Source organism: Triticum urartu, chromosome 7 (assembly GCF_003073215.2).
Source record: "Triticum urartu cultivar G1812 chromosome 7, Tu2.1, whole genome shotgun sequence".
Taxonomy (NCBI): Eukaryota; Viridiplantae; Streptophyta; class Magnoliopsida; order Poales; family Poaceae; genus Triticum; species Triticum urartu.
In genome coordinates this window covers 652300938-652321312 of record NC_053028.1, presented here as the reverse complement: position 1 = coordinate 652321312, position 20375 = coordinate 652300938, and the positions used below count along the sequence as shown (strand labels likewise).

Genomic DNA, 20375 nt, shown 5'->3' with positions numbered 1-20375 from the left:
CCCATCCATCATCTCATGACTCATCATGGGGGACTCGGCCATTGCAATCGCCATTGGACCACTTCCTTGTGTCCCCTTCCTTCGTCTCCTCCCGCCGTTCATCATCGGGCCTTTCTCCAGCTACACCATCATCATGGCAGCCCTCCATGTCCATGACTTGGACTTGTACCACGCCGGTGTGACTCTTCCTCTTCCGAACACGAAAGCGTCGAAAACCACCACCGGTGCGATTCTTACACGGCAGTCCTCCACTTATACACTCGCTTCTCCTTAATTAATGCAATGGCAAAGCCTTTTCATCTATTAAAAGAAAGAATGAACGAAAGCTCTATTATCCATTGTCGGTCAGTGCAGTCGATGCCCATATATTTGCTATACCATGCGGGGTGACATGTATACATGCTTCTCATTTGTTGCATGAAACTTGCGGATACGGACTACTGTGATGGTAACATACTAACATCACATGTCATGTCATCCTAGCTAAGGTAAGGACCTGTTTGGTTTTAAATAAATCACCAACTTATAAGTCGAAAAGTGAAAAAAGTGACTTATTTTGCCAAACGGACCCAACTTATAAGTCACCCCAATTTATAAGTCATAAGTTGCTCCACCCCAACTTAAAACTTATAAGTCAAACCCTTTTGCTGTCCCATCACCTTTACATTAAAAAACAAAGTGAGAAGGTGTGGTCAGGTGACTTATAAGTCAGGTGACAACCAAACATGCGTGAATTATAAGTCATTGGTTTTAAGTCACCTGACTTATAAGTCAGGTGACTTATTGAAACCAAACATGCCATAAATTCATGCACGGTCGGTCAAGAGCACGATCGATTGGGGCGGCCGAATTCCATTCCAAACAGTTGGGCGCAGGTGGGTGTGGCAGGGCCAGGGGAGACATGCATGGCCGCGCTCCAAAAACCACCACACCACAAATGCATGGTCCAAGACGAGTCCGGTCGGGGATTCACTCGTCAATCACTCACCACTCACCAGCTGCTCTGCTCGCCACACCGCACTCACTAGCGACCTGCAGCGCGCCCGTGGTCCTCTCCTCTCCTCTCCTCACGACGTGGTGGGGTGAGAAAGAGAAGAGAGACGGAGACAAAGCCTGTTGAGAGAAAAAAGAGAGACGGAGACAAAGACAAGAGCATCTCTATTTCTATCCTGTCCTTCAGTAAAGAGGTAAAATCACTTCAAGTACCTTAACTTGCGTAGAATGTGATGATTTAGTCCCAAACTTACAAAATGCAACTTCATCATATCTCAATTTGCATTGAATGTGATGATTTAGTCCCCGGCCTATCACAGCTCGACAAGTGGCAGCTAGGTGGCTGGACCGGTCGTCACCCACACTTTTGCAAGAAACACCCTGCCGTCTTCTCTAATTAACCCGCAGTACAGGAGAGCAGCTGAATTAATTCCGCTTCAATTCCCACTCGCGTAGATGTGGTACTTACAGGTGTTGGGAGAAGTCTTGAGCGTGACACCAACCCACTGTCAGCACTGTGTTTCAATTTGTGCTGTTGATCAATACTAGAAAACTGTCCGTTGAGCACGGAAATGGAATCGAGAACAAAAACACTAGGGAATACCTGCTGCAGCTGGGACGATGTATCCCAGACTTGTATTTGTAAGTCCATGAAAAAGTAGCAAAATGCTAGTCCAGAAAGAATTCACAAAGACATCGGCATAGGCTGTGCAGAATAAGCTTGCTGGTCCGGGTCCCCTCGTTGAGGCCCAACCTCAAGGTGAAGTGCAAAATGTCCAAGATATTTAGCTGTGTTGGTCTGTATCGGTTTTCGTCTGATTTTTCGTTAATTAACTGGACAATTCTCTTTTGCTTAATTAATCAATGAGGCAAATCTTTTGCCTCCGTTTTAAAAAAAAAGATATTTAGCTGTACTGGGCGTGCTGGTAGTCAGTGCATCGACGATGGTTACGGCCGCAAGGGACACGGCTACGGCTACTGGGACGAGCACCATGACTGCGATGGATGCCCCGAGCCAGTCGTGGTTGGGGTGCTAGTGCTCGACGCATTCGTTGCATTTTACAGTTACAGTGGCAAGTTGCAACTGAAGTTTCAGGTACCGTTGCTGCATTTTCATCCATGCTTTACTATCATCCATGCTCGGGCCGTGCATTGGCCGCTGGCCTGTTCCTCATGTTTTCTTGGCTTGAACCGGTTGCCGCGTAAGCTGCTTAATTACCTACCTATCTCCAGCGGCCAACCTGTTTGTTGATGGAGTAAATGTCTGAATGTACTGCTGTGACTTTGTGATTTCATTTTCTGTGGCAAATAATAAATGGAGTAATTTTGGACATGGAGTAAAAAATATAAAGAATGATGGAAGACGTCCTGGTATTATTGAGCTGCTTTTGTGTGAGTTCTTGTTGGCTCTTTTCATTATTTGTTCCTTTTACCGGCTGCATAATTGTGCCTGACTGACTAAGTCAGTTTCCAGCTCACACAAGCTGCTAAGCTTGCAAGCATGTGCACGGTAAAGGCGAGCAATTTCTGCATATATTGATTGTCTCTGCAGAAAAGCTTTTTTGGCCTCTACGGTTCTACCAAAAGGATTTGAAGCAAACGCTCGTTGCAATATATATGATGCTTCTGTATTTATGCAATATATATTACTAATTTTCTTCAACTTTTGCCTGAAACTGTATGTGCAAATAACAAAATATTATGCAGATTCCTTAAAAAACTGCACGTACTTCTGCCTGTCATGGTTGGGACCGCAGGGATGGCCCCCCTCTCGTTGTGCCAAGGTCTAGGGGGAACCGTCGGCCCAACAGCCATCTGATCGGTCAAGACTATCGGTGCAGCACTCGAGCCAACTCTCTTCGTCACCTAGCTCACCTGTGTAGCTCCTTAAATAATAAGGCGGACGCTAGCCATCGATCCATCATCTGATCCCAGAAACAGACTCAAAATGTTGCATGTTGCTTGCTCATTGTTTTTCTATTTTCCTTTTTACAATCAACACTGTGCTTCTCCTGGTTGAAATCTAAGTGGAATTAATTCATTTGCTCTTCTGTACTGCGGGTTAATTAGAAAAGATGGCAGGGTGTTTCTTGCATAAGTGCGGGCAATGACCGTCCAGCCACATGGCTGCCACTTGTCGAGCTGTGATAGGCCGGGGACTAAATCATCACATCCAATACAAGTTGAGATATGATGAAGTTGTATTTTGCAAGTTTAAGACTAAAACATCACATTCTACACAAGTTAGGGTACCTCGAGTGCTTTTACCTCTCCAGTAAAAACCTGCAGCTCAAAACACCCAGCAGTTGCCTATCAGCGGCCGCACTGCAACCGCAAGGCCGCTAGTTTTTCGGGCCAAGTTGCGGCAAGATCATCAAGCTAGCTTGGAACTGTGTACGTATGTTACCATTCGGTACAGAGGTCTTACGACTCTGGCGTGTGCATGTGCTGTTGGGTTCTGCTGCCCTTGACTGTTGTGGTAAAGCTGACACGGGACGCATAGGTAAAAGCGGCCGGGCCGGTGACGGGCGGACGGACGGACGACTCCACTCCACCGAGGTGTGGTGCCATGCTACTGCTCGTGATAGATAGATAGATAGATAGATTCCGCAGGTTTCAGGTCAGGTCAAGAGTCACGACACAGGAGCAACACGTCAATCATTGCAGAAACGATCGAAGAACGGTGCGTGCCACTCCACACACTCATCCACATCCTTGCCGCTGGCCGGGCCGGGTCTCGTTGCACCTGCCCGTCCCCGACATGGATCTTAGCTACAAATGTGTGCCTCACTTGTTTTCTTTTCGATCTCCGCGAGAAAAGCATGCATGTATGTGCCACCTTCTCTTCCGGCAGCTGCAGCTACCAAGTGTGCAACGCTTGTCAGCTAGGCCCTGGTAATCCACTGCCCACTGTGCCTTTTTTTAGAGTTATAAAAGCACTGGGGTCCTAGAACTTGCTCTCAATGTGATGGTTTGGTCCTACAACTTGAAAAATGACCCTACCTAGTCCCTGAACTTGCTCAAGATGTGCAAATCAAGTCTTGACGAATCCGAGCTTGCCATGTGGACTCGTGGGTGCGCACCCGGTCAGCGCGTCGCATTTTGCAAAGACCCCCCTGCCGTTGCTTGGAATCAACCCGCACTACCACCATTTCACCTGAATTAATTAAAGGAGACCACGGTCTGCCCCCCCCCCCCGATCCAGACAACCCGCAGCTCACTCCCCTCTCTGTTTTCTTGCTTTGCTCCTCTGCTCGACGCCGCAGCTCTTCGCCGCCGTCCAGCCCGCCGCAGCCGCCAAGCAAGCTAGCGGCCATGGTTTCATGGAGTGATTCCGGATCGAGCTCGTACGCGTCAAGTGGCGACGAAGTCACCAGTCGGGTGAGATCCTGTCCAGGTTCAAATGAGCATCTAGGGTTTCTAAAAAATGCGATTTCTTACCGGATTTTGTTTTAGGGTCCTCGCACCATTGAGAGCACCGATTGGGCAGGCCTTGCTGCAGATCTACCTAATAGGTGTGAGCACCAAGCAGTGTGTGAGAAGTTTGTTGCATTTGAGTCTGTTGACAGTGGAAGAAGATTTCTGGGTTGTGCACAAAAGGTTAGTACATGTTGGTAGTTGTAGATTGAGATGGTAGTGCTGTAGTACTAGTTCATTTGATATTGAACTTGATCTGTTGTGCCATTTTGTGCCATTTAGTTTATTTTAGTTGTTCAAATATGTATTTTTGTGCAAACAGACATGTTGTACTGAAACTTGATTCAGTGAGTTAACTGAATTTTGATTCAGTTAAGTTAGTTTTGTCCAGTTAACTGCATTTTGATTCAGTGTTTTCTTCAGTTAACTGAATTATGCATTTCCTCACCAATTTTAGGATGGTCCTAAATGCCCCTATGTGCATTGGGTTGACCCAAAGTGGCCTCCACAATTGAGGACCAGTCTAGCTAGGATCTGGGGCATGTATGAAGATGAGGTCACATCCAGGATTAGGCAAGCTGTTGTTCAGGCTGAAGAAAATGTTAGGGTTGTGAAAGAGAAGGAAGCCATGGAAAAAGACCTGAGGTTTTTTAAACTTGATTTTGCTAAGATGGTGGCTGACAAAGAGCAGGCAATTACTGAATTGGGCAACACAAGGCTAGCTCTGCCTGACCTAAAGCTAGAACTTGAGAAGAAGAGAATGGCTGACAAATCAGTGACCAACATTCATCAGGTGGTCAGGGTTAAGGCAGAGAAAGAGAGGGATGAGATGAAGCAAGAGAGGGACAAATTGAAGGAAGAAAGGGATGTGTTGAAGAAAGAGATTAAGAAGCTAGAGTATATGATTGGTGACCTGTTCAAGCATAAAGAGGACATCAAGTGCAAGATAAGGAAGGTTAGGGAGCTGCTAGATGAATTTGAGTGATCATCTGGACTTGTTTAGTTAATGATTATCAGTGGACTTGTTTAGTTAATTTGGGTTATCTTTGATACCCTGTATCCAGATGCACTATACTATTTGCTGCAATCAACAAGCATGCACTATGTTATCTGAATTTGGTTAAGTGAATTTGGATTATCAATGCTCTGCCAGTTAACTGAATTGCTTTTCTGTTGAACTTAACTACTATTCAGTTATCTGAATGTAGATTCAGTGAAGTGAGTATTTCTTTGGTTAACTGAACATTGTTTCATACAATGAAATTTTATAAGATTTTTTGTATAAGATTGTTTTTGCAGTTAACTGAAGTTTGCTATACAATGTTAACTGAATATGGTTCAGTTAACTGTTATTTGTTCAGTTATCTGAAAGTTGCATACACTGGTATTTTGGATCACAGAATGGTAGATGCAGGATTTCATTAAGTTACTTCATACATTCCATACACTACATCACATATCATAGAAGAAGGAGGAACTAGGATTTATTACATTGCATCACATGAAAGCTTATTCATCTGGATATAGAATTCATGTAGATACTGCATGACAAATAAAACCAGATACTGCATCACATAAAAACTTTAGTTAACTGCAAATAGCCAGGAGGATCTAGATACTGCATCACATAAAAACTTATTCATCTGGATACAGAATTCTACTCCACCTCATCCTAGTCACCTGAAAGGGATGGAAGTTTGCCCTCCTCCTTGCCCAGTGGATGACATCATCATCACTAGGGTTGGAGCCAAGGGGGAATGCCTCATGGAACTGCTCCATGTCTTTGCGGTTGCGTGCTGCAAGTATCCGCTGAGCTAGGTTCCTTCTCTCCCTCCTTCTTGCCTCTCTGCGCCTGGCTACCCTTGGCACCTGTTCTTCTTCATCGATGACCTCTCCAAGATCCATCTCTATCTGTCCTAGGGTTTTCTCTGGCGGCTAGGGGGAGGAGAAGGGATTGTGGCTGTTGTTTGTGGCAAATGGGGGTGCTTTATATAGTAGAAATGGTGGTTGGTAGGTAGGCATTAGATTTATGGTGGTAGGTAGGCCCAATGTTAGAGTCAACTGTTGGTTTCCAAAGTAATAAACACTCTGAATTTGAACTTAATTGAATTATAACTAACACTCTGAATTCTAACTAAATGGAATTTGAACTTAACTAGATTATAACTAACACTCTGAATTTAAGTTAACTGAATTCTTACTAAAGGGAATTATAACTTAACTGGATTTTAACTTAACAGTCTGAACTAGACTGAAGTTTTACCAAACTGAATTCTTACTAAAGGGAATTATAACTTAACTGAATTTTAACTTAACAGTCTGAACTTAACTGAATTTTAACTTAACAGTCTGAACTAGACTGAATTTTGACTAAAAAATGAGTCTGAAACCTGAATTTCTGTATGAGGTGCCATATGTACAGATTGCTATTTATAGTAAGTGCTCCACATGCAGAAAGAAGAGAAAGAAACAAGTAAAGCAGTACTGTATGCAACATTTGCATCACAGCAGTGCAGCACACCACATTTGCAAGATTGGAAGCAGTCCAATTGCATACCAACATCATGCATGTTCAGATAAGTACAGATAACTTATGTGTTGTATATAGTAGCACACCTAACCATAGAATGTCCAAAAGAGTTCTAACTTAGATGCTATGATGATATAGCAGCATACCTAGCTAACAGCCCCATCTTACTAACTTATATGCTGTCATATATATCAGCATACCTACCTAACAGCATCATATCTCTAACTTATATGCTGTGGTATAACAGCATACCTAAGCAGCACCTCTTGCAAACGCAGCATACTTCAGTCCTTGAGCAGCTTCAGGCGCTCGGAGCGGCGCACCTCTAGAACAGCTGCCCTCTTCACTGCTGCTTTCTTCTTCTTGCTAACCTCCTGAACAGCCGGCGCCACCTCCTCCTCCTCAACCTCCTGCTTGATGATAGCGGATTTAGGAAGATCTGGCAGGTCGTCCACCTCAATGGGAACGTTGCGGCCACCATCCATGGCGGCTCCGACCGGCGCAACGATCTGCACCTTCGGCTCATCGTCTGACAACAGGACGACCTCCAGCACCTCCTCGTCAGATGACTCATCGTCGGAGTCGTCGTCAGGCCCGAAGAGGACAGACGGACCTTGACGGTCCCAGTAGGTGGCGTTGACGGGCGCCGGCAGGGCAAGCACGAAGTCGTGGACGTGCTCGGTCCTGGACGCAACGCGCTCTGCATCCGGCTGGGCCGGTGCCGTGGTGGATGAGCGGTACATCCACCAGCGGGCCCGCTGCCTGGGGTCAGGGGAGCGCTGAACCTCGCGCATTGCCCAGAGGAGGATGGTCGCCGGAGGAACGTTGATGCCGTCGGGGAAGGCACGACGCTTCTCAGCATCCGTCATCACCTTGACGAGACCGCGTGCGTGGATCTTCATCATCTGAACACTTGGGAACCACCGCGCGATCTCTCTGTATTGCGCGCGAAGCTCGGGGTTGTCGCCGGCCAACTCTTCGACGGCTTTCTGCCATCCGAGACTCTGGTCCATGGCGGCGGCGGTGGCATGGTCGTCGAGACGGTGAGTGGCGTGGTTTTTTTGGTGGTTGGCGGAGTGGTGGAGGAGTGGGGTGTGCGAGCGGTGAGTGGAGAGGGAGAACGGCAGGTCACCATGTCTTAAAGTGAGGAAACCGAAACGACTACGCTACGGTGTGCTCGATCGTCAGATAGAGGCCGTAACGCATGCTTAACTGCAGGACCACAAAAGTTACAATATGTATATCCAGAGGTGCTATTAGAACAAATCACTAGCTCTATCCCACTGGCATTGCACGCAACGTTATAAACCCCAGGTCTTGGGTTCGAGCCCCGGGCAATTTTTTTTGAAACTACATCATTGTGCACATTGAGTTAGCTAGCTCATTGTGCACATTCACATAAGTAGAAGAATATTTTTATTTTATTTTATTGAACAACATCATTATGCACATTCAGTTAACTAGAAGAGCAGGCAAAAAATTCAGATAACTAGAACAACATGCATTAAAATTCAGTTAACTAGAACAGCACAATGAGGGCAAATTCAGTTAACTAGGTCACTGAGCACATTCAGGCATTAACTAGTTTTGCCACCAAAAGAAGGCAAATCTTGCCACTTCATGCCACTGTTTGGCATACTTAATAGGCCAGTCTTAAAGTTACATCAGTCTAGGCCTTTACAAAAAAATGGCAATTGCAACAGCCAGCTAATCAGGGAGCAGGTGCATTCAGATCTTCAGCAGGTGCATTGAGATGAGATATTTGCCTCTGAATCTGATCTCCAAAAAACAGCCACCATGCCCTCTCACCTGGAACACTTGATCTTCCTGCAACTGGAGCAGCACCTCTTCCTCTGCCTGCATCTGGAGCAGCACCTCTTCCTCTACCTGCATTTGGAGCTGCACCTCTTCCTCTGCCTGGAGCTGGAGTTGCACCTCTTCCTCTGCCTGCAGCTGGAGTTACACTTCTTCCTCTGCCTGCAGCTGGAGCTGCACCTCTGCCTCTGCCTGCAGCTGAATCTGCTCCTCTTCCTCTGCCTGGAGGTGCATTTCTTTGTCTTTTATTTGCTCTTCCTTCTTCTCTTTGAGCTATTGTGTTTACCCTTGTCTGTCTACCAATGAGCATCTCTGTGGTGATCACTGGCTGAGGTATTGCAGCACCACCAGCAGCAACAAAGGCAGACTGCTGTGGTAATGGGCCATATGCCCTTTGAGGAGCTCTTGTAGAAATTTCCCTTTGAGCCATGGTGAAAACCATACTTGTTGGTGAATCAATTGGATCCAACAGAGGATCTACATTGTTTGGGAAAATGTTCTGCACAGATTCATTTAAGCACATTAAGTTCTACAATGACATAAGTACAGTACAAATGCAGTACAATGACATATGTAGTTAAGTGCTTGCTATACCTGAAGAAAGGTAGGGTCATCATAGCTTTCATCAACCACCTCTATCCCATCTTGAATGAGACTTTCCAGCCATTTGTAGTGCCCCTTCCTGTTGTGATCAGCTCTGCCACAAATTGAGCAGTGCATTGTCACACCTTTTCTGTTCAGAACCCTAACACCATTCTTGATCTTCTCCTCTGGTGCTTTCTTCCTATTCTTCTTGGGTCTTCCCAACTGTTTAGTAAACACTGGTGGATGCACCTTGTACCCATTCTGTTTCTCCCAATGCTTTGGGTCTGCAAGAGGAACAAGAGTGTACCCATATGCCTTGAGATATGTCTGGACTGTGTAGCAGTCATGAACCATTATCTCTGGGTCAATCCTCTCCTCCCTGCAACATGCTATACAATAACCACATGGTACTCCTGACAACTGCCATCTTCTGCAATCACATGTGTGCAAAGTAAGATCCACTGTGTAACAATTGTTACCAGACTGTACTTTGAACAATTGTTGTCCAGCTTCAGATACATGGCAGTTTGCAGCAAACTCTGTATTCTTATCCAATTTCTTCTGAATCTTTGGGCATATTCTCTGGCCTACCCACTTTTCTATAGCTTCCCTTTGTTTACTCACTAGCCTGTGCATGATCTTGTAGAAGATATATTCAAGCATACTAAGCACTGCCATCTCTCTGCCATCAAGAATGTAGCTGTTAAACACTTCAGAGTTGTTGTTAAGCAGGATGTCACATTTGGGAAAATCCCTGAAGAATACCTTGCACCATGTGTTTGGCTCAAGCCTCTCAGTCCAGTGGAAGGCAGCTTGGCAGTGATCATCCATTTTCTGACAGTTCTCTCTCCATTTTACCTTGTTTGGTGATCTTGCAATAGCCCACAGATCTTGCTTCAGTACCTCTCCTTTGTGCTTCTCATTAAAATTTTGGTAAATATGCCTCACACAAAACCTGTGTTCTGCATCTGGCCAAACCTTGTGCACAGCAATTATTAACCCTTTCTGCTTGTCACTCATAACTGTGAAAGGAGCTGTGTTTGTAATATTTAGATCATCTTTTAGAGTGGTCAAAAACCACTCCCATGAACCTTTGCATTCTACTTCCACCCAGCCCATTGCAATGGGAAATATGCAGTCATTAGGATCAATTCCAACAGCACTAAGGAGCACTCCTTTAAACCTTGTTTTCATATGACAACCATCAATAAAGAGAATAGGCCTGCAGCCCTTTAGCCATCCTCTCTTACAAGCATCATATGACCAATATAATGTTTTCAAACATTTTCTGCCCATTGGAAATTTTGTATCTTTGACAAGTGTAGTTGTTAGCAGAAATGTAGACCCAGGGTTTTTGCTCCTTAGCTCATGCCCATAATCCCATAGCCTGCTGAACTGCTCTTCCTCATCACCATGTATCTCCTTAAGTGCTTGCTTCCTAGCCCTAGCAAGCTTCCATCTATTAGAAGTAACATTGAATTCCTTTGTTATTTTCCTTGAAAATGTTCCAATGGACATCTTCTGGTCATCTCTGAACTCATCAATGAAAAAGTTGCATAGGAATTTTGCTGTCATATCCTTTAACTTCCACTTCTTCTGGCACTTATGCAATCCATTATATGCCTTGATGACAAAACCTCCAGTCCTGTTGTCATTTCCAGCCCTAAGCACCCATGGGCAACCACCACCCTGACAAACTGCCTCCAATCTGATCTTGTCATTCTTAAGCTTCTTGATCTGCACTCTGTTCTTTGTTGAATAGGCCTTGAGAGCTTTCCTCAACTCAACCACATCAGCAAATACCATACCTAGTTTAAAAACAGGGGATTTCATGTCCACCTTGGAATTGAAAGCTCTGAATTTGTACTTCAGTTGATCTTGTGCTTGTGTGGAGAGGTTGAGATCTTCATCTTCAAGGACATAGTCAGGCTCAACCTCTACCTCCTCTTGCTCAGCCTCTTCATCAACATCAAAGTCAATGTTTTCTTCATAAAGATCATCATCTCCATCATCTATTTCATAATCACTGTCACTGAAATCTGAATCTGACAGCACATCATTTTCAGGTTGCAAATTTGGATCTGCAGCAGCAACAATCACATTTGTCTCTACAGCATTAACCTAGTCTGGCTGTGCACAATTAAGGAGGTCTTGCTCTGCACTTATAAATAGGTCAGGCTCTGCACAGTATGTCAGCAAATTTGGGTCAGCAACAGAATTAAGCAAATCTGTCAGAACATCATCTTCTGTTGTCCCATCAACTGCAACCTCTGAAATTGGATCTTCAACATTCACTGAAATAATGCTCTGACCACATGATGCACTGCTTGCACCAACAATTGAGTTGCCCATTCTGACATGGTTTACAACAGATGGCAGCTTTATTATCAAATCTTCTCTGAAATTGCAGATGAAGTCTACATGGTCAACCATAATTGCAAGAACTTTGTGCTGAGCACTAGCTGTGATAAGATGCTGCAAATCCTCATCACCCTTAATTCTCACCAAGCCATCTAAAAGTGTTTTCTCAGGTAAACACCAGTAAATAATGTGCTCATTGGCAGGATATCCCAACCATTTTAGGTGTTCTTCTAAGACTGCATATGAAAATGTGCAAGCATCAACATAGTCAAGGACCTCCAAAGAAGAGTTATAATACTCTGGGGCAGTGATAGATCCACAGAAAAGACCACCATGTTCTAGCTCAAGTGTAAAGAAAGGAGTGTGAACACTCTTTCCCATTGCTGAGTCACACACTGCATACCAAAAAGAGAGATATTCAGTTAAAATTCAGTTAACTGAACATGAACTGCCCAAGTTCAGTTAAAAATACAGTTAACTTAACTGAACATGTACTGCATATAAAAAGTAGATACATTCAGTGCAAAATTCAGTTAACTTTAAATAAACTGCACAAAGTCAGTTAAAAATTCAGTAATACTTAACTGAACATGTACTGCATGCAAAACAAATTCATATAAATTACACATTCAGATTTATTATATCTACTTCACCAAAACCATAGCATGGTAACCCAATGTACAGTACAGAACACAACATGTCAATCTCACACAAGAAGTAGAACATAGCTCATAACCCTAGCTTCATGCAAAAACCACACCTTCTTCACCAAACCCATAACGACGAAGAGTAAACCCTAGACTAAATGCATCGCTCATAACCCCAAGCGCACTTGATAGGATTGCCACTTGGCTAGATCGAAGCAACTAACAAGCTTGAATCAGCTTCCCCAAGGGCACGGATCCGCCGTACGAGGCCGTACTGTGGCCGGCACAATCAAGAAACGGAACAGAGAGAGAAGATGCAATTCGGAGGAGCTCACCATAGTCTGGAGGAATGACTGCAGGCGGCCGGACCAGATGAGCCGACGGAGGCGGCACATCTCCGCGGAACTGCTCCGGCGAGGCAGCCATTGTTGTTGACGTCAGCAACGGCCGCTCCAGCACCGACAGAGACAAGGATGGAGAAGAATGAGTTGCGATAAGCCACAGGAGTTCCCCCCTCGATAGATTAAATGCGGTTAATAAATTCAGGTGCTCTGGTGCTGGTAGTGCGGGTTGATTGAGAGCAACTCCAGGGGGTTATTTGCAAAACAGCACGGGCTGACCGGGTGCGCACCCACGAGTCCACATGGCGCTCTCTGATTCGCCAGGACTAGTTTTGCACATCTTGAGCAAGTTCAGGGACCGGGTAGGGTCATTTTTCAAGTTGTAGGACTAAACTATCACATTGAGAGCAAGTTGTAGGACTCCTGGTGCTTTTACCTCCTTTTTTAGTGAGATGCTCCCACGTACACGTACACGATCTCTCTCTGAAATTAGTATGTGTGCACATTGCTTGTTGGGCCATGGCGTTAGGGGCTGCTCGGTTCTAGGCCTAACCATGCTACATTTTGCCATACAATGTTGCTGCATTTGCCTAAGGTTAGGGCTGTTTGGTTCCTAGCCACACCTTGCCACACTTTGCCTTAGGCAAATTTGATCAAGTTAGATAGGTGTTTGGTTCTAGCTATATCTAAGGCAATATTTTTTTATGAGCAATGAACCCCATATGTTATAGACACAAAAAGTGTGACAAGATTCCTTTAGTCAAGTCAAAGTGTGGCTAACAATTTAAACAACTCAACTAAGGCAAGTGTGGCCAGTGTGGCTAAAATCATGTGGCAACATATGGCAAAGATAGTCACAATCCAAACAGCTCCTTGTCAAAATGAAGGAATAGAAAAAATGCAGAAATAGAATGGCATATCCCATAGTATCCTACATGGTTTGAAAGAATGTTTGATAGCGCAAAAAATAAAGGAATTCTATAAAGAGGTTTGAGTGAATGTAAAATTTCCTCTAAATATAATACAAATGGATCCTATGGAAGAATTCCTAAGGATGCCAATCCTACGAATCAAACAAGCATCACAATTTTTTTCTAAGGGTTCAAATCTTCCAAAAAATCTTATGAAATTTCATTGAATCAAAGGAGCCATAGTACTGGTACTGACTAGTTTAGTAAGAGGTGTGATCAGGTCTCAGGCAACTGATATTTAACCAAGTCTTAGTCAAGTGGGAAAAAAAGAACCCCGGCCGCCGCCTTCTCCTCCTCCAAAACAAAGCAAGGGTTCGTGCCTCTCGCCAGCACCGTTGCAGGTCCGTCTCGTCTCCAGTGGCCCTAGGGTCATGGGGGCGCAGTGGATCCTAGCAAGAGCCGGCGAAAGGGCTTTGTTGTTAGTCGTTCCTTTGCGTTTTGTTAGGGTTTGAGTCCTGCTCAGGAAGAAGAGATGGCGGCAGCTCCCTGCCGCTGAAGATGGAATAAAGGTCTCCCCCTCTCACCCCCGTTTCAGTAGCGCGTCTAGCATCGTTGGTAGGCGTGTGGAGGTATGTCTCCGGCGAATTCATCAACGATGGATTTGCTCGGATCTGGTTGTTATTCATCTATGTTCGTGTGCCTTCGGGTTGGATCATTTCGATCCATGTTATTCTTTGTTGACGACAATTGCTGTTTTGGTGCGCTAGTCCTATGGTGTCTTAGCACGACAACTTTCCGACTATCTACTACAACAAGTTGTGCCCGACTCCGGCGAGAGACGGGCGATAACGGCGGCGCGCTCGCTTCAATGCTTGTAGTCATCGCTAGGTGGTTTACGGATCTGGATGTAAATTTTATTATTTCTGGTGTTCGTTGTACTTTCATGATTGAAGATAAATAGATCGTAAGTTTTCTAAAAAGAACACACACACAACTAAGAAAAAATTTAAATTTTTCTGCACGGATCTGAATAAAAAATTCTACGGATATAGTATCAGCTGAGACTTAGCAAGACAGTAGTAAGCACAAACGGGATAAATGTGCCGTAACTAGAAGTAGATTCCCAGGGACCACGGTTGGTCGTTGATCAGATATTTTATTTTTTTCCACTATATCCATCTGACAACATGTGAGCTCGCAGCACATGGGAGGATACGGATATCTTCTTGTTAATTACTCGTACTAGAAGAACGCCCGTGCGTTGCAACAGGACCGTATTAACTTTAAGAGTTTAAAATAAATTATGTTAATATTACATTTAACATTCCCATACATATCAAGTGACATTGACGACCTTTTCTACAATCAAATCCTCACACACACACTCTCTCCCTCCCTCTTCCTCACTCTCTCCCCCTCTCCCCTCTCTCTCTCTAACACACACACATATCCATTTTATTGGGTACGTGACCATAATCTATCTATTTCACACACACACGCTAGTGCATAACAATATGGATTATGTGTATTATATTTGCCACCACAACTGAGGGAATTAATTTCATGTAAATCGGCCAGCCTGAGTTTGGAAATGGTCATGAGAAGAACAATGAAGATACTATTGTCACATGAGCCGATTACATAATGGGGTAAAAAACCTGACTGAACGAAACATATAATTTTGTTATGTTGGAAATCAGAAACATTGTGTCAATTTATAAAAGCCACAGATAACATATTTGCTGATTCATTCGACAACATGAGAGCTCAAACTAAGTTGAAGTGGCTTCCTTTAAAAAAATCCAGTATTGATCATGAATTGTTCAGCAAAAATGAGAGTGCATGAATATAGGCTACTACAGTATATTATATATGCAACTGGTAATTCTCGTAAGTGAGAAAATACATCGCTTGCAAGAACGTGCTTACCTAATTTGATCTCAGCTATTTTCATATGAGCTTACAAATTTTACATACTGTGTTAGATACGTCTTTCTGTTCTCAGGATTTAACTGAAAAAACATGATACTATGCAATTTGTCCTCACCACGCCGGTGGGTCAACGGTATGGTTATGGCTCACCCTTGGCGTGCTTCGGCGATGACCACCTTTGGGGTGCATTAAGGTGAAGGCCGTGTTGTCCGATGCCATGCTGTCACATGATCATGTAACTGTAATAAGAACTCCAATCAGAATAGGTACACAGGGGCGGCGATCAGCTCTTCATCTCCAATCTCCATGGTTCGTCTTCTCAAAAAATTTAGCGGCTGCTGTGTGTCTTCTCAAAATGTACTGGACGGGAAAATGGAAGACAAAAGGAGAGAAGTAATTATTATTCAAATTTTAGTGTCATTTTGAGAAAATGACCGGACAATAGCATGATTTTAAAACGTATTTGTGTGCATTTTAGTGTGCATGAACTACTTTCGTTTTCCATTGGAATTTTTTTATGCTTCAGAGCCGCCCCACCTTATTTATTTTTCGTCCTCCGCCATCCAATGCATATTATCAAAGTCATCCCAGCTGTCTCTTCCACAACTCAAAAGAATTACAAAGATTTTCATACAAAGTTTTCAACCTTATCAAATTCTGAACCAGCAACAGATTGACACTTACCTACTATTTTTTATATTATGAAAACACGAAGATAGTCTTGCCCACACACATTTGGGATTTTATCGGTGGATGCAATCAATGTATAAGTCTTCTATTTCTTGGATCAGGCCCAGTCTACATTAATATGAATAAATGCAGCTCTAATCTTTTTTCTTCTAAATAATATGATCAAAGAGTGTGGTTATAGTTTACTTATTTTAGGGATAGTGGTTATAGTATACAGAGACGCAGCAAAAAGGAGCTGCCGACAGCCCAACAAACAGAGAGGGAGATACTCACCCAACATGGGTATGAGCTCCAGATCAGCCACAATTAGGGAGGCAAATTATTAGTATAAGCTTCAGATAAGCACATGCAACTCTCACTTCATATAACAATACTACAGAATAAACAAGCAAAAACGAGGTCAATTACTTCATGAACTGAAAGCTCTAAAGGTAATATGTAATTTTCCCTAAATTCTCAAGCAGGCATTTTCACCTAAAGCCAAACTGATGAAGATTTACTTAAGTAAATTAGAGAAATGTGAAAGTATCTTACAAGAATTACCTATGGTTGACACCTGCAACTGCTCATCGGATGCCAGCAGGTAAAAACATTTAACTTCTTTTGGCTTCTTTGCTTGCTTTGGTGTATCATTGTATATCAAAGTCCCTAGGACTAAATTTCCTGGATGAAATCTGTACGCGGACATAAGCAAAAATCACAAGTAAGTGCAAAGAGAGAGAACAGAGAGGACAGTACAATTAGCAGCACAAAATTTGTTGCTCCGAGTGTGTCAGAAGCCAAAAACTGATGAAATGGCTTCCTAGAGTAGGGTGAAAACTTACGGAGTATGTTGCCGCTCTATTATAAAGATGATGGCATTAGCTACATGAAACTTTTAACTCCAGCATTAGAACAGGATAAACAACTCTAAACTCTATAAGTTCATACGCTGTATAATTAGTCAATAAAATGACCAAATCCATATAGTATTGTCCATCCATACATGTTCCCAAGTTTTACCTAGATAACGAACATCTTATAAGAACAACTACTCATAATGTAAACAAAAGAGCCACAAGCCTGATTGGAGCTTTAGTTTAACATGAAGCAGTTGCTTACAGTCCAGAACATAGTTGCAAAATTGCACCAAGAACAGGATCTGACACTTGCATTGTGGTGTTTTTTCACTGTATATCTGACACAATATGCATTCTGCAGATAGGTGACTTACCAAGAGGTAGGTCACGAAATTACCTAGAGCTGCGAGGAAATGGAAATCAAATGAGGGAGAAGAAAAAAAAAGGATTTTTACCTTCTTCCAGCTGGTGGTGGTCTTGGTTCTTCAAGATTTCTTTTTCCGCAGTTGAGGTGCAGTTGCCGGCGGTATGATAATTAAACTGTTGCTATTTCACTCTCACGACTTAAACTCACTTGTATGTCATCTCACTTATGCCAAATCATAAATCTTGGTATTGAATATCCTCCTGCATGCAAAATCAAATGAAGTTAGACAAGAAAACTACTGTTATTTCATGGAAATAATAAGAGGCGAATTACACAGCAAGCAGTTTAATCCTGAGAGTGAACACAATATTGCAGTCTCATATGCTCACCAGATTGGTAAAACTTTACAAATCGCATTAGATAAGTACCATGGTAATTTACCTGACAGAGAAAGAGGTCAAGTAAATGCAGGATCTGCAGCTATATATACATGTTCTCTGAAAGTATCTATACATGTAATGGTCAAGTAAATAAGATACGGAGGGTAAATATTAAGCGTAACCTTTTAGACATCTTTGAGTTGCTCACCATTAGCAAGGAAAGTGGAAGGTCCTTTTTGCTTGGAGTTTGGCGAGTAGCAGCGGAGGAGCTTCTTCTGTTGCATTTCGCCCGTCCTATAAGATAATCTACCTGGAAAGGACATAACCCTTGTAGATAATCCCTATGTACAGTCCCATAGAAGGAAGAAATTCGGCAGAATATAAGTGAAAGCAGTTTGATGGAGACAGGAACTTCATGTTGCTTTTTCTTCCGTCTGCAACAAAAATATATTAACAGAATCAAAACAAATTTAATGCACACACGTGAAGACGCATGTCTATATTTTCTACTCTTGTTCTTTACAATCAGATAGCCATAAGTCCAGGGCAATGGAAAATGTAGACCTGATGTGTTGCAGAAATGCACATCGCCGTGCAGTTTTGTTTCCGCCATGTCCTATCTCTGAAGAAGAAAAGCTTGAGTTCTCACAGTGCAGTAAGCAAATCAGGAGGGTTCGGGATGAAGAAAACTCACCCCTTTGCGGTCGGTCGGATGGGGCGGAGCTCGCGTTTGGTGAAGACGTGATCCCCAGCGGCGGCGGCGAGGAGGAGGCGGAGATGGCCGGTTCCGGAGGACCGGACGGGATCTGCAGCTCGCTCCACCCAGGGAGGAAGGATACCTTCCTGAATCCATCCATCCATGCTTGAAGCTTAGACGACCGGCCGTGGGTGGATCTGCAGCCATGGTGGCTGGGGGTGAAGACCGCGGCCGCCATCGCTTGCGAACGGAGGTGGAGAAGGAGGCATCGGCGGAGGCGGAGGTGGAGATGGTGGGGGCGGCGGTGCGCCAGGAGGAGGCGGAGGTGACCTCGCGCGGGAAGTAGGTCGGGGCGGAGGCTCGCGGGGTTCGAGGGAGGGGCCAGGTGGGGGTCCAAACCGCCGGGGCACCTAGTGGAGGTGTTCGGCTGCTCCAGCGGTTGGGGCGGCGGCCGAGTCGCGGGAACCGGCCGTGAGGCAGGATCCGGTGCGCCTCCGGCAGATCTGGGTGGGGGGAGACCGACGATGGGACCACTGGTCCCGTGGGCGGGGGTGGCGGGGCGGTGGCGCTCTGGGGAAGACAGCGGCAGCGGCGCGCTCGGGAAGATGGCGAGGGCAGCGGGGTGGCGGCGCTCCAGGGAAGAAGGAGGGTCCGGCGGCGCGCCGGTAGGAGGCGGGGATGACGGCGCGCCAGAAGGAGGCGGGAGTGGTAGCGCACCGGTAGAAGGCGGGGTAGGCAGCAGCGGCGACGGGATCGGACGAGGGGATTTTTTTTTAGAGCAATTTGATAAAATGGCACACTTTTCCTCGTACTTTGATCCAATGGCATATTTTTTTTATTGGATTAAACAACACACTTTTGATTCATAGCTGGATAAAATGACATAAACTGAGTCTTTTTTCCCTTTTCAAGTCTGGGCACACAAGTCATAATATTTTGGACTATTTTGCCCTTTCTTCTTGGTCAACTGGTTCGGAGCCAAGCACAGCTATAAATCCTCGCCGCTACTGGTTCGGTGTGCTTCTTCCCCACAACTATGAATCCTCGCCGCTACTCCCTGGCGCCACCACCTCACCGCGCCGCGCCCGTTCCTGTGGAGGACGCTCTGCTGTCCGCCGCACTCTGACTGCTCCCTTGGCGTGTCGGAGAAGAAGGGCGCCGCCGTCCACCACGCTCCGGCCCCTCCCTCACCCATGCAGGAGAAGAAGGGTGCCGCCACTTCAAGTTCCCTGCAGCGCGTCGTAGTCCAGGTCCCTCGCTGGACATGTTCGAGTCCTGACTGTAGCACGTGTTCGTAGCTGCTTGCAGTTGTAGTTGGTTGTAGCTGCTCGCCGCTGTAGTGCTAGCTTTAGCAGTCTACCTGATGAAACTCATGCCGCTGGCCTGAATTTAGCTTTTAATTTTGATTGCCCGTTCAGCTGTCTAAAAGCTACAGATGCTTTTTCTTGTGAAGAAATTCAGCTTGTATTGATGCCCGGTCCTGAAGAAATTTAGCTTTAATTTACATGCTTATTGAATCGAATTAGAAGGAGAGAGAGATATATAATAGAGAGAGATGAAGGGAGAGACGGGATGGGAGGGAACCTGTGAGTCTCCTCGGGATCGTTCGTCTTTGTTTTGATCGTTTCTCTGGGTCATTCGTCTCCTCTGATCTTTTTTGGCATAGTCTCCTTTCCTCTGTTTCAATGGAACCGGTTGACCAGACAGAAGGGCAAATTCGTCCAAAGTATTATGACGTGTAGGCTCAGACTTAGAAAAGGAGGAAAAACTCAGTTTGTACCATTTTATCCAGCTATGAATGAAAAGTGTGCTATTTAATCTAATAAAAAGAAAGTCGTGCCATTGGATCAAAGTACAAGAAAAAGTGTGT

The 20375-nt window shown here is 44.5% G+C and overlaps 1 protein-coding gene across 9 annotated transcripts; it reads right to left on the bottom strand.

Moving 5' to 3' along the window:
• Window positions 1–8483: 8483 nt before the first annotated feature.
• Window positions 8484–19276, bottom strand: LOC125518692. Of its 9 annotated transcripts, none has more exons than XM_048683513.1 (8): window positions 18503–19276; window positions 18373–18430; window positions 18017–18242; window positions 17818–17869; window positions 17517–17688; window positions 16766–16896; window positions 9350–12096; window positions 8484–9254 (listed from the first exon to the last, which is right to left on the bottom strand). In XM_048683513.1, exons 7-8 carry the CDS (start codon window positions 11171–11173, stop codon window positions 8652–8654), a joined length of 2427 nt encoding a protein of 808 aa, XP_048539470.1. In that variant the 5' UTR covers window positions 11174–12096; window positions 16766–16896; window positions 17517–17688; window positions 17818–17869; window positions 18017–18242; window positions 18373–18430; window positions 18503–19276; the 3' UTR covers window positions 8484–8651. The 9 variants fall into 9 exon arrangements, with proteins under 9 accessions (XP_048539470.1, XP_048539475.1, XP_048539469.1 ...); XM_048683518.1 differs by having other exon boundaries at window positions 18017–18118; XM_048683512.1 differs by lacking the exon at window positions 17818–17869 and having other exon boundaries at window positions 17870–18242.
• Window positions 19277–20375: the final 1099 nt, after the last annotated feature.

What these genes read in the sequence shown, in the direction of transcription:
- LOC125518692 (XM_048683515.1), bottom strand. Translation starts at nt 11,173, where the DNA reads ATGAAATCCCCTGTTTTTAAACTAGGTATGGTATTTGCTGATGTGGTT. An exon ending in ATGACCCTACCTTTCTTCAG is followed by an intron (nt 9,255 to 9,349) that starts GTATAGCAAGCA and finishes GAATCTGTGCAG; the next exon opens with AACATTTTCCCAAACAATGT.